Here is a 26,547-nt window from a genome sequence, read left to right as displayed (position 1 = left end):
GTGCAAGTAGTTTAAAAAGCAACGCGTTAGCGCCGAATCGCGCAGTCCTTAAGCGCAGAGTACACCGCCTAACCTTTCAGGCACCTATTGCCAGGGAAGGATCGTCGGGCAAGTTCCGCCTTAAGTAGGCCGGCGGAAGTAATGAAGACCAGTCGCCACGACCCGCACCAATATGGCGGCGTCTGGCTTCACTGGTTACACCAGTATGGCGCTCCCTCACCACCCCAGAACCGGACCCGCCAAACAGCGGTGGAAGGGTAGGTTTTAACGTGCAAGTGAGGGGCAAATAAGCGCTAAGGCACACAAGAAATAATAATACTAAAATCCAAATTTCAAAGTAAAGAATGCTAATTAGAAAATGCACGCTGTGCAAGTAGTTTAAAAAGCAACGCGTTAGCGCCGAATCGCGCAGTCCTTAAGCGCAGAGTACACCGCCTAACCTTTCAGGCACCTATTGCCAGGGAAGGATCGTCGGGCAAGTTCCGCCTTAAGTAGGCCGGCGGAAGTAATGAAGACCAGTCGGGTGGTGTAAATGTGAGTGAAATACTGTTGACTGGATAGGAAGGTGGAAATTCAGCAAAGGGCTATCCCACGGAATCCTATGTGAGACTTCAAGGTGTGGAGGAGTGTGGGATGATCAATGGTGTTGAAGGCGGTTGAGAGGTCCAGCAGTGTCATGATGTAGGGGTCAACTTTAACTACATCAAGACCACATCATCCGTTTACTATAATAGAGTGTGAATGCATTATGCTGAGTAATCTTAAGCTGGACTGCTAGTCATGCAGGAGATGATGAACAACGATGTCATCTTGGAGCAGTGCTTAGACTTCTTTTTTCAACATTTTTGCTTACAAAGGGTAAGTGAATGATGGGACGCTAGATGGTGAGGTCATAGGTATTTAGTATGAATTTCTTCAAGAGTGGAAGGATCTGACCTGTCTTGAGCGCTACTGGGAAGATGCTTTGAGCATAAAAGGCACTGATGATGAAAAACTGGAGTGAAACAGCTTCTCCCAATTGGGCTTTGATGAAGGAGGAGGGTAATACACCATCTTCATGTGAGGTGGCCAGTTGAAAGTAGAGAATGTCAGCCAGCTCTGCGAGAGACAGAGGTTTGAAGAATGACCACTGTGAGATGCAGCATGGAAGGGTGGGTATCAGAGGAAAACAGACCTGTTGTTGATAAGCAGTTGGATTAGCATTTTTTTGTTGAAGAAGAGATTGTTGGCATTGTACCTGCCAATGAAGAGAGGGTCAGGCAGGAGGGTGATGTAGTACTTAATGGACTTAAAAATATTTTGTTTTGATTAGCAGCTTTACTGATGGTGTTGGTCTGGTACTCTGCTTCGCTGATGTGGTGAGTTGTCGGAATGTTGTGCTGAGATACTTTAATTGTGTGAGCTCATGGGGGTCCTTATTGGTTTCCATTTTCCTTCTTCTCTGTGGAAAAAACGTTTGTTGTCTACTAGGTATTTGAAGCGCCACTGTGCATAAGGTTTTAGTTTACATTTGTGTGGTTTAATGAATGGTTTTGATATCAGATGTGATGATAGCAGGGTGAGAGATGAGTTTGAGATTTGGGTTGTCAATGGAGAAAAACCTTAGAACAATGCAAATGTATTCACCAATCACAAAGTCACTAGCCATGTTGGTCTCACCCTTCCATGTGAACTTCATTAAAACCCAAAATAAACTTGCATCAGCGGCGTATGAAATGAGAGAACTGCCATAATAACTTAGATTTGTCAAGTCACGTGTAGCAAGGAGTGCTACCTATGGAAACAATATTATCCAGTTATCCTATCACTGCATAAGCCTAAGGTAGGCATTGTGTACATTAGGTATCAGTGTGATAACGGAAATGGGCATAAATAGTCATTCTCCGTAAATATTGTGCGAATACATTTGTTTTGAAAAGCTGGGCTATTTGCATAAGCTCTTTCAATGTTGTCTACGGTAACATAATCTTCAGCAAAATACACAACTTAGAAAAGGTCAAAATATACAAATAAAAATAAATGTATTGAGACGTGAACTTCACATGGATTTCAATGGAATGTACATGAATAACCAAAAAGTTGTAAACTAAGCACTTGCACAAGTATAAATTGCACATTGCTCAATTTAAAAGAGCAAAATCATATTGCCCCCCCAAATATTTTCTGCCTGCCATGACTCCTTGCCAACCCATATAGCTGAAACCATAGCTTACATTGAGTTGTTTGTTCAAAGCTTATTTTCTAGACTAAAAGATAATTTTCACCCTCTAATGAGCTAATTTTGATCGCTGAGGGGAACTTCCCCTTAGCCATAAGCTCAATCTATTAGTGGATGAAGCAGAATTGCCTCTGGTGACAGAGGGTTTTGTTGACAAATAATGCCCTGGTAGTTTTAGTCTAATTGGCTTAGACTCCCTCTTTGGGCTTGTGTCAACCACTTTGGATGTAAAAAACACAACATAAGAATTCCAGTAAATGCTTACTTATCTAAGCCAAAACCGGTTCCCACCATCACAAGTAGTTGCTTTTTTTCGTCAAGATACAACGTAACCATGGTTTTTTATTTAAAAATAAAAAAACTTTTCCTAAAAATGTTTTTCAAATTTGGCATCCACCACATTTTGAAGCTTAGCACCTAACTACAGGAGAAGGGTTTGCATTGAGTAATCAGTATGACTTGCAGGGAGGTGGTGGACTGGGTGATCATGAAAATACATACATATCAAATGCATCAGCTTTTCAGAAAAGCTTTTAAGCACTTTGATAAGAAAGGCCATTGAAATGTCACTTACATGTCCTGTGAAAACAAAACATGTCTTCAGTTGAATACCTTTTACATTACTTTATTCTCACTTATTCATCAACTGCTGGATTTTCAATATCCATTACCACTTCATTTTAAAACGATTTTTAAACATATAAAATAAAAACTTACGCCATGAGGAAATTGCCTCCAGTGTTTGAGATACAGCCTCGGGTTGTCGGGGTTGCTTGTCGGTCATAGCCACAAGATCCACAGAGTAGTCCAAGGCAGAAAAAGAGTAGAATGAGGATAAGCATACAGCACAAAGCTAAGGAACCTAGCCATCTGTGGAAGAAGATATGCCAAACAACAGATCAACAACATGTAGAAAACACACAACATGTATAAAAACACGAAAAGTCTCTTCTGATTATGTGATGTGCTTTGACACGTTTGAGTTGTAAATTAAAGAAACAACGAATGTCATGAAGCCAAATAACAGCGGTCTAAATCATACCAGAGCACAGTAGGAACAAGTGAGTCGTAATTACTGAGTCTGAATATCATTCACCATGAAATGTTCTCTCTGTGAACCAAAATTCCATTTGCTGCCCGTTGCTGACAGGACCCAGTGACTTGTTACAAAACAGGGAAAAATTAAAAGAACGTGCTTCACTTGCATGTACTGTACTTTGTTGAAGACCGTTATACGCAGAAAGCGTTGGGGCTAAACAGAATCAGGTCTCTTTACAAGGCCAGAGACAAGGATGCAGTAGTGGCTACAGGTTACACAAAGGTCTTGAAACTCTTCTCTGATGAGTTAATCATCTTGAAATTGTATATATCTTTTGCAGAGTGACACTGATATGCTTATGAATAATTTCCATTGAAAAATACAAAGTATGCATTTTTGCTTCATTTTAAGAAGTTATTTGTCTCATTACATTTTGGGGTGTATCTTTAAATGGCTATTTCCATGCAGAGGATTCCATTTTGATGCATAGTATCTTCACCTACTTTGTACAGTGTAGTAGACTTTGCCAGGAGCATCTCTCTATATGTTGTTTAGATTAGGCATTTTTTTTATTTCATGATCTCATGATATCTCTGGCACCTGGTGAAGCTATAGTAGAGAGCGGAGGAACTGACGATTGTGTGGTCAATCACTGAAGACTATATCACACATTGTTATTAAATCCCTGCTAGTAATGAACGTTGGCCGGACCACATCACCCAGAACTTGGACTAACATGGACTACATCTTTAACTATGACTTTTTGCCTTTGAAGCAATGGCGAGCAATATTCCAAATGCCTTAGGTAAGTCAGATGTTTGTCTTGTAGGGCTAATGTAGGGATGTGTTTTGGGATAACCAAATGATTTTGAGATGATATCTTTCTTTTGTTGAACAAGAAGAACTTGCAATCTTGTGCAAGAAGTAAGTGCTATATTATGACTACATTTTTAGCGAGGTAATTGCTTTTAAACAATGTTGCTGATATGGAAGTTTATAAGCGAGTATATTTTACTGTGCTTATTCTTATTTGTATGAAGATGCAAACAGATGAAAGCATTTTTTGTATTTTTATTTAATACGTGTTTGCATGGTTTGCATAGTTTTATTTAAACAACTAAAACACATAAGCAAAATAAAATTGAACTTCGAAGTAGACTACACAATTACTATTTTAGTTTATCTGGGACATCAACAGGTAGTGTAGCAGAACCTCTTGTAAATCAAATCTAAGCCCCTGGAATATGTATCAAATAACAAATTAGAACCTCTGTTGTCAATAACGCCAGATACTAAAATGAACTTAGCTGGTGAGCAGATTAAAATATACAATGGTTGCACTACAAGCAGTAGATATTTTGAAGGAAACACCCATCAAAAACAATTCAGGGTATTCATAAATAAAAAATGCCAAGGCACAAGGTTATTGTGCTCATGTACAAACTTAGCTGTAGGTTGGAGCCATTCTGTTTATGGTGTTATGCATATGGCTTGCTAATTTAAACAAATGAATTGAGAACGTGTGCATATATTGTAAAGTGGAGATATGAGGTCAGTACTGAATCTCAGTAAATAGGGAATACTCAGAGGCATCTCATAACATTCCAAAGGCATAAACCTTTGATGTCACTAATACTCAAGCAATACTATTTAATGGGAAGAACAATCCCAGGTAGTTATTTACCACGGTGGAGTCAGAGGTCCCAGGGCAAAGATGAGAGCACTACTCACCCCAATCAATAACAACCGGAGAGTGCCTTCTCCTTTGGATAATATTAGCATTATAAACCAAATTGTTATTCACAAGATTGTTTGTTAAATGGAGTGTTTTCATGGGACTATTTAGGGGGAAAGTTACAAGAAGCATTCTTGTTGCATTTATTTTGTTGAAAAGACTGCCATTTTTGTCTGATAGAAATGCATTGTAGTGAATGGCTGGTTCGGAGGTTCACAAAAAGAAGCATAAAGGAAGCTTAGAAACATATTTGAGTCCCAATGTCAATAACTTTAGTTAGTATCATATTACTTTTAGGAATTGTGGTGATTTCTATAGTAATTTTCTCCTGGTAAAATGATTTTGATCCTCTGTTGGGATTAGATGAACCATGTTAGAATGAAAATTGTTCTTTCGGAAAATGTGCAAGGTACTCCATAAAGACACAGTTTATATTAATCCACACATATCTTCCTCAGCCACATGAGAAAAACTAAGACATGATAGGTAAATGTGCTTTTAACAGCAGCAGTTGACTGCCAGTGGGTACACGGAGGTCTACTGCAGTTCTAATGAGAAACTTCAGCTGTTACATTCTATAGTGATGGCAAAGTGAGGGACTACTGAATGCAATGTTACTGAAATATGAACTTTTACATTTTAAGCCTTTTCTCTGGAGCAGGGTGAAGTAGATGAGCATTGAGATGTTAATGCTGATATGAAACGGGCTGGGTTAAAGAGTCTGTGTTGGTAAATATGTGTTTTTAGTTATTTATGGCACAATAAATGTTTAAGGGGCTAAAATAGTTAGAAGAAGGAATACATTCCTAAGTCTATTTTTTACTTGGCACATCTGTTTATTTAAGCTACCCATACACTCTTATCCCTTAATACCACCTTAATTTTACAATAGTGACGGTTTCATAGAATCAAATGTTTTTAATTTTCCATTTAAATGCATCGGAGTTCATTTGTTTTTTGAGGCGCAGGAAGATATCTAAAGGCAGATTTCATATTTAAAAATAACGGACTTATGTAATGGGTTGTGAGACCCTAAGAATGTGATGCTGTTTGGACACTTAATTTATTTATTTTTACTATTTCTCACTTACTCTTGTGAATCTATCTGCATGAATGTGCACTGGCTTCAAAATATTTTTATTGTGTGTTAAATATGAAGAAATTATAAGATGTGGTTAAGTGCTTAAGAGTGGAGGACGACCGGTTCATGTAAAAGGGTTGTCTTTAAAGATCGGAAACACTTTCTGCGCAAGAGACCGGGACACAAGCCGTGAGGGCAATGGCGCTCCCTACCTGTATTGCGGCCAGAGAAGGTCCAGTCACGCCGTGGGTGGAACAGCAGTCTTCATACTACATATCCCAGCAGCCTTGGGGGCCGCACATTCCGCCCACGCCACCAACGCGCCCAGAGGCGCTTAAAGCAGGAAAAGCGCCTGGAGCCCCGGGGGTCAGCGCAAGAGACCGGGACACAGGCCGTGAGGGCAACGGTGCTCCCTACCTGTATTGCGGCCATAGAAGGTCCGGTCACGCCGTGAGGGGAATGGCAGTCTTCATACTACATATCCCAGCAGCCTTGGGGGCCGCGCATTCCGCCCACACCACCAACGCGCCCGGAGGCGCTTAAAGCAGGAAAAGCGCCTGGAGCCCCGGGGGTCAGCGCAAGAGACCGGGACACAAGCCGTGAGGGCAACGGCGCTCCCTACCTGTATTGTGGCCAGAGAAGGTCCGGTCACGCCGTGAGGGGAACGGCAGTCTTCATACTACATATCCCAGCAGCCTTGTGGGCCGTGCATTCCACCAACGCCACCAACGCGCCCGTAGGCGCTTAAAGCAGGAAGAGCACCACTCGCCCCGCGAGTTGCGCGCGGGAGTGTCCCGGGAGAAGCCCGGGACAAGGGCGGGACAGTCTGTGGCAGTCCGGGCAGACCGAGGCAGGGCAGGGCCACCCCCATTGGTTGTGCCTACTGAGAAGTAAGCTCCTTGAGACATAATGATTATTGTATTATCTATATCCTTCTCACTGATTAGTTGGGTGCTTTATTTGTTTTCACACACATATAACAGTAGCAACTATTGTAAGAGCAGTGGCCCTGATGAAAGCCAAGGGACGTTTTGCCCGGTAGGCAGAAACATGTTGGCCCTATTCGCGACAGTCATTTGTTCCATACTGTCGTTTGCGCTGTTCCTGTTTTTTAATTAGGGGATGTGCCTCGTTTCTAATAAAAAGTTGTTTAGACACATCACCCTATTTTATATTCACCACTTTTTCTGTATGTTGCACTGTGTTCCTATCACTTTTCACCAACCATCATAAACTGGCCAACAATTGGAGGTTCATTTCACTGTGGACCGCACCCAGTATTCACGATCTACTGTGTGGCGTGGGGTCTAGATGATCTAGGGACCCGCCAGGCCACGGTGTGGACGGCCAAATGATAGGACGGATCACTTGGTTTGTTTGATGGTTATCCACAAAGTTTCTGTACTGGATTTGGTTGACCAGTCTGTGATCGTTTTTCTAGACACTATTTTTCTAGAGATTACTTTTCTTGTCTCCCACACTTGTTTCTCTTGTTCTCCTTTGTTTGACCTTCAGAATTTAGTATATGGTGACTGTAGCACCAACTGACATAGTGGAAGATTTGTCAGTATGGCCAGTACAATGTATGGCTCATAGACCTCCTGGTTTCAAGTCCTGGAGCAGGCATCAAGGGTTCAAATGGTAAGCTCACATGTATCTCTTCATCCAGCTACAGATTGTGACTGCAAGCGCCCACAGGCTCCCACAGCACGGGGGCGGGTGAGGGGTGAAGCAGTCTCACCTTCAATGACAATATGGAGCCTCCTCCCTTTTTCCCAATATTGATGTGCAGCGGGTTTCCTTTTCTTGAGCAGCTGTCTGCAGTCTCTTTGCGTTCCGAAGCACAAATAGACCCTCAAGACTTGAAGCTACAGCGTGTTCTCCGCTGGGATGGAATGCTGCCTGATAAACTGAAGCCCAGCTTGCTCCATCAGACTGGCAAATTCCTTTCACCAGTAATCCGTCATAAAGAGACCTTCTCAAGTTCAAACCCTATCCCCGAATCTGAAAGGAGAATGGCAATCCAACCACGATATTCAACTCCTGAATCTCGGCTTCCTTAATGACCCCTTGTGGGGGCCTTGTAAGAAAAGAAGAACAGCCTTAAACAACCGACTGGCCGATGAGGCTAGGCTTTGATAATTTCCTGTTTGACAGGCTAATTCAATCAGGGAGTCTGCTACTCTTGCATCCTAGTTGCCCATCCAATGCCTGGGAATGTTTCCTACATGTTCACTGTGTGATCATTATGTGTGAGGAGTGCTCCCTCCCAGTCTCTTGGTACCTGTCTCACCTGTTCTCCAGAGAGGAATTTTAATTACCTCCAGACAAGGAGGTCCTGACCATCACCCAGCAGAAATGGAGGGAGTCATCCCAGCAGTGGGAATTTTAGCTAAATACAGATAAGAGCTGGTTCCTACCCAAACCCACCAAGCCCCTACAAGGAATAGTGAGGGGCACAGGGAGCAGCAATGTCCTGAAGAACAGATACACAATCACATCAAAAACGCCATCCTCACCTAGTGAACCCACTGACTCTCAAAGCCATCTCACCTATGGCAAAGGTACCAGATAACGGAGACTGCACAGACTTTACCAGGTGGGAGCTGGTAACCCACTCCATCAAAATGGTACAGGGGTACAGGCAGCACTGAGTATAGAGTAATGCTGCCACCACTGTTAGTCTACTGAAGCCTAGGTAGAGAGGGCAGTATCCACTCCTTTTAAAAGACGGGTGTACTATGCACGTCCCCTCGACCTCATAGCCGAGCTCTACGGCCTCAATCCATGTAAACAGGAAGACCCTCAGCGGACATGCTTGCCTGACATGTTAAATGAGGAAGAGAGCATGAAAACCTACAGTACTTTCAAGTGACTTGACAGGGGATCATCATAGGATAGGGAAGCAAGCTCTCCAGAGCCATTCAGAAGACTTTATTTATTTTATTTATTTATTTTTTATTTTGAAAGTTTTATATAACGCGGACAAGATCCTTGTGGATATCAGAGCGCTTTACAAAGAGGAGTACCTGGGGACGCATAGTCAGACAGATAAATCAATAGGTCACATAGTAAAAAATGGTACAAATAGGTGGCTACAAGCCAACCTATGTACAAAATAGTACAAATAAATGGCACACATAAATGGCTACAAAGTTAAACATGTGGGAATCAGTCAATTAATAAAAATGATTAAGGTTGAGTGAGAGAGTTCGACGGAAGGATGGAGGACCCGTTGGGCGGGGAGGTGTAGTTGTGTGAGGTGTTGCAGGGGCGACGAGGGGGACGAGGGTATTTGCTGCGTCTAAGAGCGGGGATTGACGCCCGGTTTGGGGCGTGTTGAGTGAGTGAGTCAGCCGGGTGGGTAGGGACTTCTCGCCCCAACAGCTGGGCACAATGGGACAGAAAACATTGTGGGATCCACGGAGGACAGAACACCATGGACTTCCCTGGGTGCCTAATTTTCAAACATTTCTCAGTTTGGTAGGTTCAGGGGAGCCCATGGCCTAACTCTAAGGCTGCCCACATTGAGAAAAATAGGGTCAGTTATGAGAGGAAAAAAACGTAATATGTCTATGCTGCGTATTGGGGCATTTCCTGTTGCAGGTTCTGGGCCCACTTTCACAACTGGAGTAGCATTTGGACAAGTGTGGGAACACAGGATAAGAGGACATTTGTGTATCCTTGCAGGTTTTGAAAGTGCTCTCAGAGATATATGACTAATTTTTGATTTTTGTCAAAGTTTGAGGTTTCAAGAGCATCGTGGGTTAGAAAAGGTAGGGGAAACCAAGAAAGCCAGACTATCCTTGACTCCCTTAGGTTTCAATTTTTCAGAAATATATGGGTTTGGCAGGTTTCCCTAGCTGGCAGCCATGCTCAGGCTCAAAATCCACAATAACCAACATTGCAAAAAAAGGGTAGTTTTGAGTGGAAACATGTGATCCGTCCACGTTATGTTTTTGAGGTCTTTCTGGCACTGAGCCCATCAACACAACTGAGGTAGCCTTTTCATTGGGACAAGATGCAATGTCAGGTGGTAGACAATTTGTACAACCCTGCAGCTCTTCAAACTTGAGGGGTTTGCAAGGCCTCATAGGTAATACAAATGCTGTGATATTTACACGAGTCATACCATCCTGGACTCCCCTGAGTATCTGGTTTTCGCACCATCCTGAACTACCCGTTGTATCTAGTTTTCACGAATGTCTGGGTTTGGTAGGTTTCACTAGGTGGCGTCTGAGCTACGCCCCAAATTCCACCACTATCCACATTGTAAAATAAAGTGTTGTTTTTGCTGTGTGGATTATGATGTCTCCTGGTCATGTTCAGTGGTGTTTTGTGTTGTAGGTTCTAGGTTCAGCCACACAACTGGGGTACTGTTTTAATCTGGAGATGTCTGAGAACAAAGAATGGTAGAACATAAGTTATCACCAATTGGACTGATCTGCCTTTTGGCTTTGAAATGCCAGCCAGTGAAAGAATACATTTTGCAAATAAAAATCTATTGTGTTGACAAGAAGACGTGCACTCCGATGTTGCAGTTACTGTGCAATTAATGTATTCAGACAAGCAAACTACCCTATGCGTTTTTCCATACTGCCCTGCATACTACTACATATACTAGTGGTTCAACAATAGACTTCACATTAAATAAACAGTGCGACAAACACAGATGACGGTCAACACAACCTCAAGTCTAACAGTACTACATGGGCGCATATTGGTATGTCTTAAGTGTCAATATGGGTCAAACAAGATATCATCAAAAGCAATTATAATCAGAATAATAGCTCATACAAAGGGAAAACATTTTCAAAATAATGAAATTGTAGATCAACAGAAAACATCAGTTAACGCAAGGCATACTCCTATATAGCTCCCTGCCAATCCCCACATAAAACAGTAGTTGTTAAAGATACTGTCACCATCATGCCTACTAAAACCAACATAGAATGTAGTCAATATAAATAGGTGAGTTATCCTGTAATGACCAACACAGGCCACATTTTCTTGTCCATAATTGTAATTTCCAGCTCCTGTGTTACATTGTAGTTGCATACATGTACGAGCCTGTGTAAGCATCTTAAACCACATGATAAAGCTCAAGGTGGCATAATGCCAAAACGATACCATGCACAGTCCAGTCACGACATGTGTGTCCTTAATTGTATATCATATTTGACCTACATATCTTTTATGATTGGCTGTAGATAATATATGATGTCTCAAAAATGTATCCATAGTTGACATAATACCTTTCCACAGCTTCATATATAATCTTAAAGTCCCTATTACCTCCACCCACCCTAAACCTTAACATCACCCTTATCCCCCTTTACCTTTACCCACCTCTAAACCTGAAAAGTATCTTTATCCCTTTACCTCTACACCCCACCTAACCCTAAAATCACCCTTGCTCTCCTTTACCTCTGCCCACCATTATACCTTAAATTCACCTTTACCCTCCTTTACCTTTAATCACGCCTCAACCCAAACAAAACACTTATTTGGGGAGTAAAGGCATGTAGAGTAAGGCACATGTGGAGTAAGGTACATGTGGAGTAAAGGCTGAGGAGTAAAGGCTATGCGGACTAAAATCTGCAAAGAAAAGGTTAAATTCCCAGATTCAGAGGTGTACATATAACCACTATTCCCAAATTCAGTATTTTGTGCGCATTTCAAAAATACATAGTGTTGGACTCAGCGGTTTCCAGTTGACTGGGACGCATCAAAGTCAGTCAGAATCCACCGCTCTAGATAGGATGAATACTATATGCGTGTCCGATAACCTGTGCTCACCCGTGGGTAGCTTGGCACCTAGCAGTCAGGCTTATCCTCAGGGCCCAATTGTAAACTGTTGGCACAAAACCACCCTCGCAACACACTGTGTTCACCACAAAAAAGACTATTATATGTATAAAACACTGATCTTTGTATTACACACACACTGAAACAAAAACAAGATACATACTGTATATAAACTTTACAGTTATATGCAATAGACAAACTTTCTCCTTTGGGGGAAGGTCAAGCAGTCACAGGTCTTTGACTATGTCACGTGACCCAGTTCCTCAGTCATTCAACTACACCAGCCAACGGTGCACTTTGACCCTGCGGGCGCCCGGTGGCTAGACAGTCGGAACCACCAAACACATAAAGAGACAATTATGGATTAGAGCGGCGGCACCTGCAACCCCCCCCCCTGCCCGTAGAAAAAAGGTTGTGACCCAGGAAGCTTGTGCGCTTTCAAATGTGGAGAAATGTTTCCCCTCAGGCAGAGGTGCGAGCTGCCATAGCTCCTAACAGCCAACCGTAGTTGCCCACAAGGCACGACAAAACTCCTCAGGCCATGTCATGGGGTTCTCCACAACAAAGTACCTAGTGGCGTGGGTCAAGGGAGAGGGAGCCAGCGGCCTTGGATGGAGGCTGCGATCTCAGGCACTGTCGTCCTCCCGATCTGGAGGTCGAAAATAGTCTCAGCTCCCAGCTCAGATCCCCCAGCACAACTTGGACACCGCTTGCTCCTGAGTGCAACTAGCACAAGAACCATTGGTTGCAAGCATGGGTTCCCCAGACTCTGCAAACTTCCCCTGCACTCCTCCAACTCCTCACGACTTAGCACCTCAGGTGGGTGCTAATCTTTATGAACACACTCCACTGCGCAGTGTGATAACAGTTTACGTCAGGACGGTTCTTGTCCCAAAACGACAATCACTTCCACACGTTTCCGCCGCACCCCAGTGCGGTCCTTGCGATCTGGTGGAAATGGTGAGATCCTTTGTGTCCCTGGGATCTCATGGACAGGAGGCCAGCTAACAGACCCTTGGAGGGTACTAATGGGTCCCGAACCACGACAGTTGGCACTTAGCTGCAGGCCAGCAACGTCCAGGCAAAATCCACTAAGGGATAGTTTCCTTCCTGGAGAACGACAAGCTCCAGGCGACTACAAGCTTGGAGGTAATCAAGCTGCAGTCCCTCCTGCCCAAATAATTACTTGTGTTGATGTCAAAGCATTGCACCAGAGTACTCTGGTTGCAAATCCGAAAGCATCACTACTTTCGGGAGTCAGAGCCCCAGTAGTTATACCCACCATGGCCTTTGAAGATACGATCAGTTTAAAAGGCCAACTTTGAAATGCACAGGCCCTCTCTAAATGTTGTCCTGTCTGCCATCTTACACCGGGAGGTTTGATCACTAACAAGACCCTACCCCTTGGAATGCGGGTGACAATTCCACCCCCATGTCACCATCCCAGAAAGGCCACTCAGAGTCAGTAGTCCGCAGTTTGCCTTGAGCCCCGAGTTTATGGCCTTCAATCAGGACTGCATAGATGTAGCTGTCCCCCCAGCACCCAGATGTGAATTGGAGACAGCCACGAGCATCGAAATGCCCACACATGTAATGTCAGATCCACTCGCACTACCGGAGAGGATTCGCTATTACGAACTCATCGATATCAAATATGATACTGCTACTATTCTGCCCATAGGAAATACTGCTCAATAGCCTTCCTCAACATTCCACCATGCAAATCTAATGCGAGAAGCAGGCCCCATCGTATATAACACACCACCAGGTGCCATTCTCGAGCCTTTCATGGAACCTGCACATGCTCTAACACCGCACCCTGTCACAAGGGAGCACTCATTTAGGTATGTACTGAAGAACTAACACTAACAAGTCATCCATCTAGACAACTAGACCTTTAAACAAATCTCAGGCCTGCTACAGTAGAGCCTGTATATGCAATTTCACGGCTAGGCAGGGTTGAGATTCAAAACATGTTGCTAGTTGAGTTACGTGCTCACTTGCAGATCCACATGTCCAGTTATAGACCAACTCTCCTACCCATTCTACAACGCACATACTTTGTTTGTTGATATTCTTGGTGTGGTACCAGTAGTACAACATTGAATGCTTGGTACACAATGAAAAAATCATCATAATCTGCAGCTCATGTGTTGGCATCGGGGATGGTGTGTTTTTAGAAAACCTACAAATCCAATATACCCTTGCGACCACATGAGCCTGACTGACCTTGGTAAATTGCTTTTGCTAATTGGCCATTGTGATAAAAAGTAAGATAGCACAGCCCGGGTGGGGGGGAAGAGGGTTTGATTGAAAACCGGAGATCTCCAAGACAGCCTGTTTTTATTCGTATTTATATGGGAACCATAAGATGGGTAGCATTATTAGGGGTTTGGGGTAGCGTAAAATCGGTAGGGGATACCCCGTTCACCTCCTTTAGAGAGCCATTGATATTAATCCATTTCTAATACAGCACATGAAATATCCACTGCTTTTTGATAGAGGCCCTGCTTCTGCCTACCTCTAAGTAAGGTCCATATGTGATCTATTTTATAGAAAGTAAAATATAGCAGTACTGAACCGGACATTCTGCATTTACTTGGTGAATGGCTGTTTCCTATTTTGTTTTAGCTTTATTTTGTAGGCCCATAAATGGAATGACACTCATACAGAACTACAAAAGAAGTTCTGCAAATCAGAGTACTCCTCAGCCTCTCAAGTTGGGAACTAGACAATTAATTTCTGGGTTCTGGGCAGTGGTTCTGTAAGTGGCAGGCACACAAAGAACATTTTTGGAGGGCACAAAAACAATGGGCAGTAATCAGGACTGATTGAGGGATTCTCTCCCATATAGCCCCGAAGGTAGCCTCGGTGGAGCATCACAGTTTCCTTAAGGGAACACACGATTCAAACCTCCCTGTCACATCTATTGGTCTTAAGCCAATAGATTTGGAAATTGTTCTGTAAATAATCTGTCTTCATTTTTAGGTCTGGAGAAATATTTAGCTGTCTTAGTAAGCTCAGGTAATCAAATAAATAATACATAAACATATATACATATATGATTTCATATAGAAAGTTGGAGTCTGCCCTCTTTATCCATTGGCCTGCTCAACTGTTATTCACATTGTTCTTCTTCTCGACAAAGCATACACTATGTGGCAAAAGGTCAGCCGACTTTAATTATTGGCTCTCTAGCACCAGGCATTTGGACTGATCACATATGCTGAAAAATAACTGCACTCAGCGTGAGGGCTAGTGGGCACATCATTTACTTTGTGAAATCGTTATTCTTTCCATTCTTTTTCCTTGTTTTTAAAAGGAGAAAGCATGTATTTTGTTTCTTGTTTTTGTTGCACATGCTCGCAGTAAAAAAAGTAAACACACATCTATCAAACCAGCTTTATGGGGCAAATTCTTTAGCCTCCAGCTGGACCAAGCAAAAAACAGGCCAAAAAAACTGTTCGAACTAATCAAAACTCAAACCAAGACACAACCCTTACAATCAAACAGCACAACAAGCGATACCCCACACTGCGAAGACTTTTCTACTTTCTTTAAGTTAAAGACCGACAACATAAGAAGTGACCTCATCAATGACGTAAGCCGATACCCCAGCCACACCAGAATGTCTAACACTCAACCTAAGAATAACGCATCATGGTTGTCCTTCGACACCTACTCTGAAGAAGCATTACACAAAGTGCTCGGCACCTTGAAGCCCTCTAATCACCTCATAGACCCCCTACCTGCCAATGCTGTAAAAGACTTCATCCCCTTGCTCCTCCCACTTTGGGCCAAAATCATCAACAGCTCCCTCCAACAAGGTCTCATCCCAGACTCCCTCAAGGTGGGGCAAGTCACGCCTATACTCAAGAAACCTACAGCTGACCCGTCTGACCTGAACAATTACCGCCCTATCACCAATATCCCCACCCTGGCCAAACTGCTGGAAAAAGGTGTACAACTCCAGCTAACAAAACACATTGACCAGTTCGATCTCCTCAACCCTCATCAATCAGGCTTCCGAGCGAAACATAGCACGGAAACGGCCATGACGCACATAATTGATGACGCCCTCCAAATCCTTGATTGCAATGATTCCTGCCTCCTCATCCTTCTTGATCTCTCCTCAGCATTTGACACGGTCAAACACGAGAACCTACTGGAGTTGCTAAACACTAGAATGGGTCTATCTGGAACTGTTCTCAAATGGTTTACGTCCTTCCTACATAACCGGTCTCAGAGGTTCAAGATCAACAATGTGCTGTCTTCACCTGTGCCAGTCGATCTAGGCGTCCCACAAGTATCTTCCCTTTCCCCCACACTGTTCAACCTCGTCATGGAACCTCTCGCCACCTTGCTCCAAGCATCCAATGTACAATTCCATATGTATGCTGATGACACACAACTTTACCTAAAGCTACAATCCCCGGAAGATATCAAACTTCTGAACTCCACACTTAGAAACACTCAATCTTGGCTGGCCGTTAATCACCTCAAACTAAATGCTCTGAAAACTGAGTTCCTACTGATTTCACCTCCTGCGAAAATGACTACCACCCAAATCTGGCTTAATCACCTTACAGCACTCAATGTCCAACCCACCATCGTGGATTCTGCGAAATCCTTAGGCATCACTCTTGACGCCAAGCTCAACATGCAGCAGCACGTTAGCAAAGCAACGAAAGGAGCTAACTTCCAAATCAACACATTGAGGAAACTTAAACCCTTCCTCCCGGCCAAGGACTTCCAAACTGCTGTACAAGCACTAGTCATCCCCCGCATAGACTATGGAATTGTGGCCCTCAGCGGACTCCCGCTATCAACGACCGCACCCCTAAGAGCCTCCCTGAACGCTGCCGCGAGACTCATTACTGGCTCAAGAAAACACTCGCATATATCCCCAGACTTAAAATCCCTGAAATGGCTGCCTTTTGAAGCCAGAATACAGCTAAAAATTGCCGTTATGACACACTCGGCCATACACCACAAGGCACCCAACTACCTCGCTCGAAAGCTGTATATATCAGGAGGCTCGAGATCCAACAGAAGTGCAAAAAGTCTACTCCTGAAACCTCGTAGATTCCGGAAGGAAAAAACATACAAACGCTCCTTCTCAGGAATGGCACCCAGGATCTGGAGTGCGCTCCCTCCTGAAACCAGGCTTATCTCCTCCACTGCATTCTTCAAGAAAGAGGTGAAAACCATCCTTATGGCCAAGTTCACCTGAACTTTAAGGTTGTTGGATCAGAGACTCTGCATCGCTTTTTATCATTGGTTACCTGACTGTATATTGGCATTATATCCTTACTTGATTGCGAGCCTTTTATGCTACTCTCCTACTACCGACCACTATATGGTACACACTAGTTTGTTTACTCACCCTCATGATGCCCCCACCCCTTGTTCTCTTTAATTCTAAGAAAATGGTATAAGCCATCCCTACAGCCAAAGTTTACCTGAACCCTATTGTAGCTGGATCAATGACTTTGCGCCGTCCTATATTACTGGCTACCAGATTGTTTATTGGTATCTTATCTGTACATGACTGCTATCCTAATATGCTTCTGATTATTATATTGTTCCCATTAGTCTGTTTAGTCACCCTCCTGTTGCCCCTACCTCTGTGAAGCGCTCTGATATCTGTAAAGATCTTGTTCGCGCTATATAAAACTTTGAATAAATAAATAAATAAGACCTATTGCCTTTGCCAATGCTTGTTACAGATACCTCTAGGGTAGAAAAAACCCACACGCTCCAATGAAGTATGAGAGAATCAATGTGTGCAACATGTGATAGGTGCTAAAACAATTCCAGGGCTAGTTTTAACTCTTAGTTCACAAGTAGTGCCGGCGGAACAATATATTATTTACCAGGATGAGAACAAACTGACGGGGTATGGTGCTCAAGCCAATCACTGACTCAGGTCGGTATTTGAATCTTTGAAGTTAGCCTTAAAGGATTGTATCCATGTAGTTAGAGATGAAGGCCTCTACCAATCGATGTAAAAGCAAAAAAAGCTTTTACAATCAGGGATTGAGTTACAGCCTCACTGAAGAACTAACCTACTAAGCAAGTAACGTTTACGATACTGTACGTTAGCAAAGCATTACAATGGAAATGTTTGCTATAACAGATTCTCCTATATAATAGGTGGTAAAATCCAACAAAATCTACAATTTGAGGACACAGATAATGTACGTGACTGTCTAGAGTTATTTAGAAAAACGGTTGACCTGTTCTAGAAATAAGCATTGGCAAAGTCAATAGGTTTCACTCGTGACACTTACTGGCTTTGCCAAAGCCTGTTTTTTTCCACAGACGGCTGCCATGTGTGTACATAACCGCACAGTAGCCATCTTGGATGGTTGTTTTGTTTTAAGGCAAATTCATTCAAACAAAGTGGACTGATGCAGCAGCTACAGAAGAACATTGAATAGTATAACTTACTTTACAATTGGGATTACGTCCAATCAGGGAATCAAAAACAGTACTGATCTCCACAAGGGAGGGCCTTCTCATCACTGTGAAAACAACCCCACAGCACGGATGCTTAATAAATTCTTTATCGCTGATGCAAGGATACTATTGCTGAATGTGTAAATCACATATACTTCTGGAACAAAAGAAAACTATGTCTGTCTAAATGGTGCTGAATCAACAGACACTATGATAGAGACTGGGAAAAAAGACGGATCTCTGCCTTTCAAATGACCGCCACACATCATGAGATACTGAAAGTCTCCCTATCCTCGCTGAGGAAATAAAGACCTACTGCTTATTGTTTGCATTAGAAATGCATGAATTGGTCAAAAATATACACTGAAACTCTTTAACCTCAAAAAGAATCTTCTATTAATCAAATACCCACCAAGTTTAACTATTGAAAGTTCTAGCAAGGTTGTATTATTGCAATTGCAGCCAATGGGTTACGAAACAGGAACCTCGCATGAGAATTAGAACAAAAAATATAACAATGATGCAACAATACTGATGATCAGAAATTGAAAAAAAAAAAAAAAACATTTATTTGCCCTGGACAAGTCCCAACTATAAGCGGACCAAACACGTTGGCTGGGTAATGTTGGATATTACAGTCCTTTTGTATTATTCTCAATGAAAGAAGAATGTACTCTTCTTATTAACCGTGCACACAGTACAGGTAGCATTACATTGTAAAATATATTCAATAGAGCTAATCATCACAATCCACAGAATCTGCACACAAATTATGCACAAGTCAGATTATCTGTTTAGTCAGATTTAGTTATAAAATATTTAGACTCTTTTCTCCTTAACCAGGATTTCCAAATGTAGCTGGTAGGGCAACAGTAAACATTGACTTCACATGAAGCTTGTACTGGATTAATCTCGGAGCCATTGTACTTATCTGATTGGCTTTCTGAATGGAGATTACCACCTCAGCCGAAGATCTAAACAAAACTGGCAGGTAAATGCAAATTGAACTCTTAATAGGATATGATATGTTTCCTGGCTATCAAAATGTTGCACTGGCTTGAAATTAGCTTCACTTGATTTGAAACACAATAGTAAAAAAGAAATACATAGTAGGGTGTTGATGTAGACCTGCGGCTCTAGGGACTATTCCCCATGGAGCAAAGCAACTGAACAACCAAGATGACAACAGATTAGTCACAACAGCATGTCTCCACCAAATGATCACTAAGTTAGAACTGGTGAAACCAAGGGTAAAATAATATTTAATATTTTGTCACAAATGTGAACATTTTCTGATCATATAGAATGAAAATATTGCCTACCGGTAGAAATCATACTGTTCAACCACAGGGAAATACTCTCGAACATATGCTTCGCTCTTTGTGACAAGGGTGGTTGCGCTGGAGAGAATATGCTCGACTGGGCTCACTCTGGAGAAGTTGGATAGATTTCCGCCAATTGAATCCAAAACAGTTTGGACATCTACAAAAGGAAGAGGCACAATGTTGACACAAACAGAATCGTAGACAACTGCAATTGTGTGTTTACCATGGACAGATGACTCAAACACTTACATTGTAGAGAGAATGTGGTGATGCATGGCAGTAACAGAATAGTACCGTAAAGACAACACAGGCACCACGGTGAGCCGATTACTTTCCACACAACAGAGAAGGTTTTTTCACAACATTCAGCTTTGACACACATTTGCCGCAATGGTAATGAGTGCAGATATAAAGTCAGACATTCCTTCTTCCATAGATTTTTTTTCATATGGATGATGACAGTTTTCATCATGCTTCAGCCCTCCAGCAGCACTTGGAATTTGTGGCATTCTGTCCTGATCTGCCGATTTTCAAGTTGGAACAAAATACTTAAACTGCTGGTAGGCAATTAGAAGCTTAGCAGCTTCCCGAAACCTACTGCAGCACGAAACCCCAGCTTACCTACATCCGGGTTTCTAAATCTTGCTTTTTTAATCTTGATTTTCTGATAAAAAGGTAGAAAGGTCGAGTATCAACAGGTCTAGTAAATTATGCATGTGTAACACAAGATATCCTGATCACCCAATGAAAGGTGCTGCTTTACATTCTACAGTACAAGAAATATCTGACTTTTCTGACGTCTGGGACAAATGAAAAAAACAATATGCAACGGCGGTGTTCTACACACTGCGTACACCTTTGACAAACTTACAAGGAAGGGCTGCTTAGAATTGCAGTAGAGGTCCACAGACAAGGATAAAAAACATATAAAAGAACATTAGTCAGCACAGGGGATACCATTTACCACAACCTCTTAATGACAGTTTATTGAACAAATGCATAGAAATATTTTATACGACCAGTTGAACCCCACTACTAAACTCGAGGAACACCTGCATTGTTTCTGTATTCAGGTACACAGCCTTGGTTTTCATTGCTCATGCTGTGTGGGACTATATTAGTGATGCATTGACAAAAACCCTAGGTAAAAGCCTGCCAGGTGTTGTCACTTCTAATGTGCTGTTGCTTAAATTATGTGCAGGTGAGAGTGTTTTTATGTTCCAATCTCTTTAATTCAAGCAATGATATGCATCATATCATGTTTCCCGAGTGAACACTAATTCCTAATATCGAGGCATTGATTAATATACACAGAAAAAGGAAACTTCCCCAACAACCCCACCCCCCGAACTGAGTTCACATGACTCTCGTAGGTGTAAGATGACAATCAACACAGTGCTAAATTGTGTCTAGTTAGGTGCTAGAGTTAATTTCTGAAAATCTCAGGAGACAAAGATACTTTGAGCATGTTTTAATTCCCTGAAATCGTGAGACATGAGTGACAGATAAGGGTGCCAACATTTTCCAAAGGTTGTGTCTTGGTTAGTGAGCGTCAGAGAAATTCTCTCCAGCCCAAGGATGTTCCATAACCAGTGTAACCAACCTGTGTGTGTGAGCACTTGCGTTGAGCCCCAGTGTGTTAGAATGTTCTCTATCGATGCTCCTAGAGCTAGGCTTATCCGTCTGCCACGTCTGAGCGTAACAAAATATAAGTTGGGGATCTGGGTATTTGCGTTTTAAGGTGGGTGTTGATCTCATCAACAACTTGTGTCCAGTGTGACTAGAGCCGAGGGCAGTCACACAGTGGGTGTACTAAGGTCCCTTGGGCTCCACAGCCCCTCCAACACAAGGCACAATGGTCTGGGTTCATTCTATATAATCGGACTGGTGTAAGGTACCAATATGAAGCGATTTTTAAGAATGTTTCGGTGAGAGAGGTGTTGCGAGCGGTGTGATCGCCCTATAGTGTATATCTCTCCATTCCCTGTCACTCAACTGCTGGACCAAGTCTTGCTCTCACCTGTGTTGTCTGGCCTTATAGGTATGTTTGATACGCTGGTTCAGAAATATATATATCTCCGAAATGAGCTGTTTCCCCGAAGAGCGGGTTATTAGCCATTTCTCATATGGCGTGAGGTACCTCTGAATGTTGGGTCTGTTGCTTGGATGTAACAGCCAATGACGGTGTTGTAGGTAATGTAGTCTTGTAGGGAAAAGTCTGTGCTTAGTTGTTAGAAGGGGCTCACCCGTTCTTCGTCTAGCATATGCCCCATTGAGCAGCACTCAGAACATCTCCATAACTTAAACGCTCCCGGGTCAAGACCAGGGGTAAAATCTGGATTATCAAACAATGGTGTTATACGAGAGGGGAAGAAAGTCAGTCCGCATCTGATACCTGTGTGGTCCCATGCTTCCATCTTCACCTGTGTGAAAGTGAGGAGAGATAGCTTTACCGGTCTGTGTGCTTTTTTAGAAGGCAGCCTGCCAGAGAAAGGTACCCACTATCATCCTAAAAAAGGCAGCCTTCCAGAGAAAGGTACCCACTACCATCCCATCTTGGAAGAGCCAATGTTTCTCAGACTCAGGTTGGTGCCATTCCACCAGGTATGAGAGGCCTTGTAGTACATGTGGAGATCTGGTATGCCAAGGCCCCCTACTCAGGTGGGAGGTAGCTTAGCTCTTTCCTCATGCAAAGTTCATTCCCCATCCAGATACATTGGAGTAACTCTGTAATTTAGTGAGCATTCACCTTCAGTGGGGCAAGCAGTAGTGTTTGAAATAGATATCTTGGGGAGGATGGTCATTTTGACTGCCCATATCCGGCCCAGCCAAGATATCTGGTGATGTCTCCAGCAAGCTAGCTCGCTTCTGGCCTGTCGGTAGTGGGATTGGTAGTTTATAGAGGCGGTCAACTGAAGAGTGGGCGTCAGTTTGAACCCCAGGTAAGGAGTGCAGTGGTCTTTCACTGAATTGGGTGTTGCGTACTTAGGTGGGATGCTAATGCCAACGGTATAGAAAGGCCTAACACTTGCGATTTCTCTGCTTTGACCAAGAAACCCCACGCCAGGTTGAACGCCTCCAGGCCCGCAAAAATGCTGGCAAGGCTGCGGCAGGTTTATTTAAAGTCACCAAAACATCATCGGCATACAGGCTTACTGTAGGTTGCTCCCCTCCAAAGACGGCTCCTGTGATCTGAGGGAAGTCTTTTACCCTCTGGGCTAGGGGCTCCATGTATAGAGCAAATAAAAGGGTAAACATCCATTTGTATGCGGTCATTACACCACGTACCATTACTATGGAAGCGTTACTAAGCATGCACTGTAATAACTTGTAGCCATTTCTACGCATGTCATTACATCGCATGCACTGTAACAACGCATGCGTTGTAATGCAAACCACATCATTGTGAGGAAACTGAGGTGTTTCCTCACAACGATGTGCAACGGTCACTGCCCCTCTGATGATGCAGGAAGCAGAACAGAGTACACGAGGAGAGAGAGGTAAGAGGGGCTGTTTTTAAAGGTTTAGGGTCGGGGGGGTCGTGCTGGGGGTAGTCTTTTAGGATTAAGGGTAGTGTTGTGTATGAGTAGTGTTTAGGGGTTTAGGGTAGTGTTGGGGGGTCGTGCAGGGGAGTGTTTGGGTGTAGGGACAGGACTGGGGGTCGGGGAGGGTTGTGCAGGGGGTAGTGTTTTAGGGTTTAGTGTAGTGTTGTGGTGTTTGTGTAGTGTAGGGTAGAGTTTTGGGGTTTAGGGTAGTGTTGGGGTGTCGTGCAGGGTAGTGGTGTAGTATAGGGAGTGGACTGGGGGTCGAGGTAGGGTTGTGCAGGGGGAAGTGTTTTAGGTTTAGGGTAGTGTTGTGGTGTTAGTGTAGGGTAGTGGTTTAGGGTAGCGTCGGGGTGACGTGCAGGTTAGTTTTTGGGTGTAGGGACAGGACTGGGGTTCGGGGGAGGGTTTTGCAGGGGGTAGTGTTTTAGGGTAGTGTTGTGGTGGTGTGTAGTGTACATGAGGCCCTTTCTGTTATTTGTGTATACATCCCTGCATGCATGTTTGTATGTGGTGTTTCTATAGCACAAACCCAGCCAGAGAAAGCAGAGCGCAGTATAGGGTCAAAGAGAAACAAAGTCAGTGAGTGACAGGAGAGGTAGCTGGGCTATGGGCAGTTGATGAACTGTGATATAGAATTCTTTAAATAAGTTCATCTTCAATTCTTTTCTAAATTGGAGCAGTTTTGGGGCATACCTGATGGATACAGGGATGTTTTTCAAGTGCTGGGTGCATGGATAGAAAAAGCCTGCCGCCTTGTTCGTTTTCTTATTTACACTTATCAGTCTCCAGTCTGATAGTGCCCTGGCTGCTGGTGTGCTAAGAGTCACCAGTAATGGTGATCTTGTCTGCAAGATAAGCAGGGGTTATGTTGGCAGCAGGTTGTACGGTTTCTGTAAATGGTGCAGCTGGTATTGAAGAAGGTGTGGGCTAGCCACGGAAGCCAGTGGAGTTACATGTCTTTGTTTATGTGAAAAAGGGTAACCCTTGATAACGGCTATTCTCTCAGAGAATTTTTATTTTGCACTGGTAGACATAACATGTCTTATTCCAGGTGGTACAATCAGGCAGTGAATGAGGTGGGAATAACTGCAGAGAGGCTCCTTACTCCTGGCCTTTAGCTCATATATTAAATGTTATGCGGACCTAGCTCCAAAGACGGGTTGTCAATTTGAGAAGCATGGTGGTAAACCTTCAGACACGTTTTCTGATGTTATATGAAGTCTAAATTGTACAGCATGTTTTTCTTTTAGAAAGATCAAATGCTGAACCAAGTGCCACAAAAGAACTGGGAACATTATTACTGTGCACTAGGTAGCATACACCTTTTTTGAGTAGTCCCAAAAACAGATGTAATTTGTAGCTATAAGATATCCCACATCGCAAATGTCCCACTGACCAAGACAGGGGGGTGGGGGGGCAATGAAGAGCCCAGGATACAGATGCTCAAGATATGTGGATGTTGTGATAGCGTGAGAGATAAAGATACTTTCTGCACCACACAAACTTGGTGTAAACTTGAATCTCTGCTATGTCTACTGGGATGGATGTTTATTTTGAACTGGGGTTAAAATCCTAAATTAAGGAGTATATCAATAACAGTGAAGCAAAATTTGGCCCACAGGAATGACAGAGAAGGGTAATTTTGCATATCATAAAGGTTTATTAACAAACCAATAAAGTTACAGTGTCAATTCAGATAAATTAAGCATAAATCAGTAGTCATCCTAATACAGCATGCAATTCAGGCACTTTAAATCGGCAAATGCTAATACACGTTATTAAAGTAAACATATGAAAAGTGAGATAAAGATCCATTTCCAGAAAGAGAAACTCCTTAAGTCTAAGCTAACATCGTAGAGAAGTCCAAAAAATCGAAGCAGCTGGTATAAGCAAATGTAGCATCAAAAGGAGAACTAAATGAAGGTTCCAAACAAGAAATGAAAACCTTTACTTACTCTAGAAAGTAAATCTATGTTATGTTAAACAGATTTGGAGAGTGCACTGTCATCCAGGAGAGTATCCTTGCTTTGAGCAGACGTGAGTCTAGGTACACCTAGAGCAACTAGTCGAAAAGCCAGGCCTTTGGCTTCTTGTGGAATTCAAGAAGTGAGAAGGAAGCTCTTTTGTCTAGCAGCAGGTCATTCCACTATTTAGGAACACTATGAAGGAGAAGGCTCGACCACCGGATCTGTTTTGTGGAAGTTGGAGACCGGATGAGCTGATGTGTCCGGAAGGTTTGTGAAAGCAGATGCACTTGCTGAAGTATGCTGGGCCAGCATTATGTACTGCCTTAAAAGTGTGGGTATAGGAGTCTGAATTGTGCTTGTTTGTGACTGGGGAGCCGGTGGTGCTCTTTCAGATGTGGCGTGATGTGAGTGCAGCGTCAGAGCCTGAGAGTGATTCTGGTTGCTCAGTTCTGAATGGTCTGCAGATTTCTGGTCAGTGTTTTGTTTGTCTTGGCATAGAGTGTGTTCTCGTAGTCCAGCTTACTTGTAACCAGGGCGTGTGTGGCATAGGAGGCATTTGAAAATCTTCTTCAGCATATTCAATGCATGGAAGCATATGGCTGTGACAGCACTGACTAGGGAGGTCATGCCGAGTTTACAGTCAATGATGATCCTGAGGTTCTTGGCAAGGGTGGTTGTGGTAGGTATTGGTCTTAGATCTGTTGGCCACCAGGCGGCTGGATCGTGATGTTCTATTCCCAACTATCATGATTGCAGTCTTGTCGGTGTTTAGATTTAGACAGCTGATCTTCATCCACAGAGCGATTTCAGTCATGCAGCCATTAAACTCGATCTGGGTACTGAGCATCTTGTGCGTGGGGGAGAGAACAAGTTGTTTGTCATCAGCTTAGGAGAGAACGTTGAAGTTTTGGGAGCAGAGCAGAAAGTGCTGGCTAGAGGAATCATGTACGCATTGAAGAGAGTCGGGCTCAGTGAGGAACCTTGCGGAACTCTGCAGATGAGATCACAGGTGTTAAAGGTGTACAATGCCAGGCTGAATGACTGACTGGGTCCTTCATATGAGTAGAAATATAAGGAGCATTGGGTCTCAAGGGAGAGAAATGGATGCCTGCCTGCAAAGGTGGATGAGGCAAGTCTTGCATGACAGATTCATACACTTAAACGATGCATTGTATAGGTTCCCAACGAGTAAGACATTGAACCAATCAAAAGTCAGTGTTCCCGCTGTACTTGGTGTTGGCCTCCTTCTTGTGAATAATACAATGTCAGCTTCTTCAATCATAGCGGCCTTCACAATATCTCACATACGAGTATTCACCTCCTCTGCTTCTCATGCAATGCGTGTGCTGAGAATCATCGTTCAACCA

At 43.2% G+C, this 26,547-nt stretch overlaps 1 protein-coding gene across 12 annotated transcripts in view; it reads right to left on the bottom strand.

Moving 5' to 3' along the window:
* PROM1 (prominin 1) overlaps nt 1-26,547 on the bottom strand; it is a 588,333-nt gene that overhangs the window by 166,348 nt on the left and 395,438 nt on the right. For all 12 annotated transcript variants that reach the window (XM_078678433.1, XM_078678442.1, XM_078678438.1 and 9 more), the window contains 2 exons: nt 19,666-19,825; nt 2,936-3,088 (listed from right to left, as the gene is read on the bottom strand). In XM_078678433.1, coding sequence (XP_078534559.1) covers nt 2,936-3,088; nt 19,666-19,825 — 313 coding nt within the window. The remainder of the gene's footprint in view (nt 1-2,935; nt 3,089-19,665; nt 19,826-26,547) is intronic.

Source organism: Lissotriton helveticus, chromosome 2_2 (assembly GCF_964261635.1).
Source record: "Lissotriton helveticus chromosome 2_2, aLisHel1.1, whole genome shotgun sequence".
NCBI classification, from domain to species: domain Eukaryota; kingdom Metazoa; phylum Chordata; class Amphibia; order Caudata; family Salamandridae; genus Lissotriton; species Lissotriton helveticus.
This window is presented reverse-complemented; position numbering and strand designations above follow the sequence as displayed.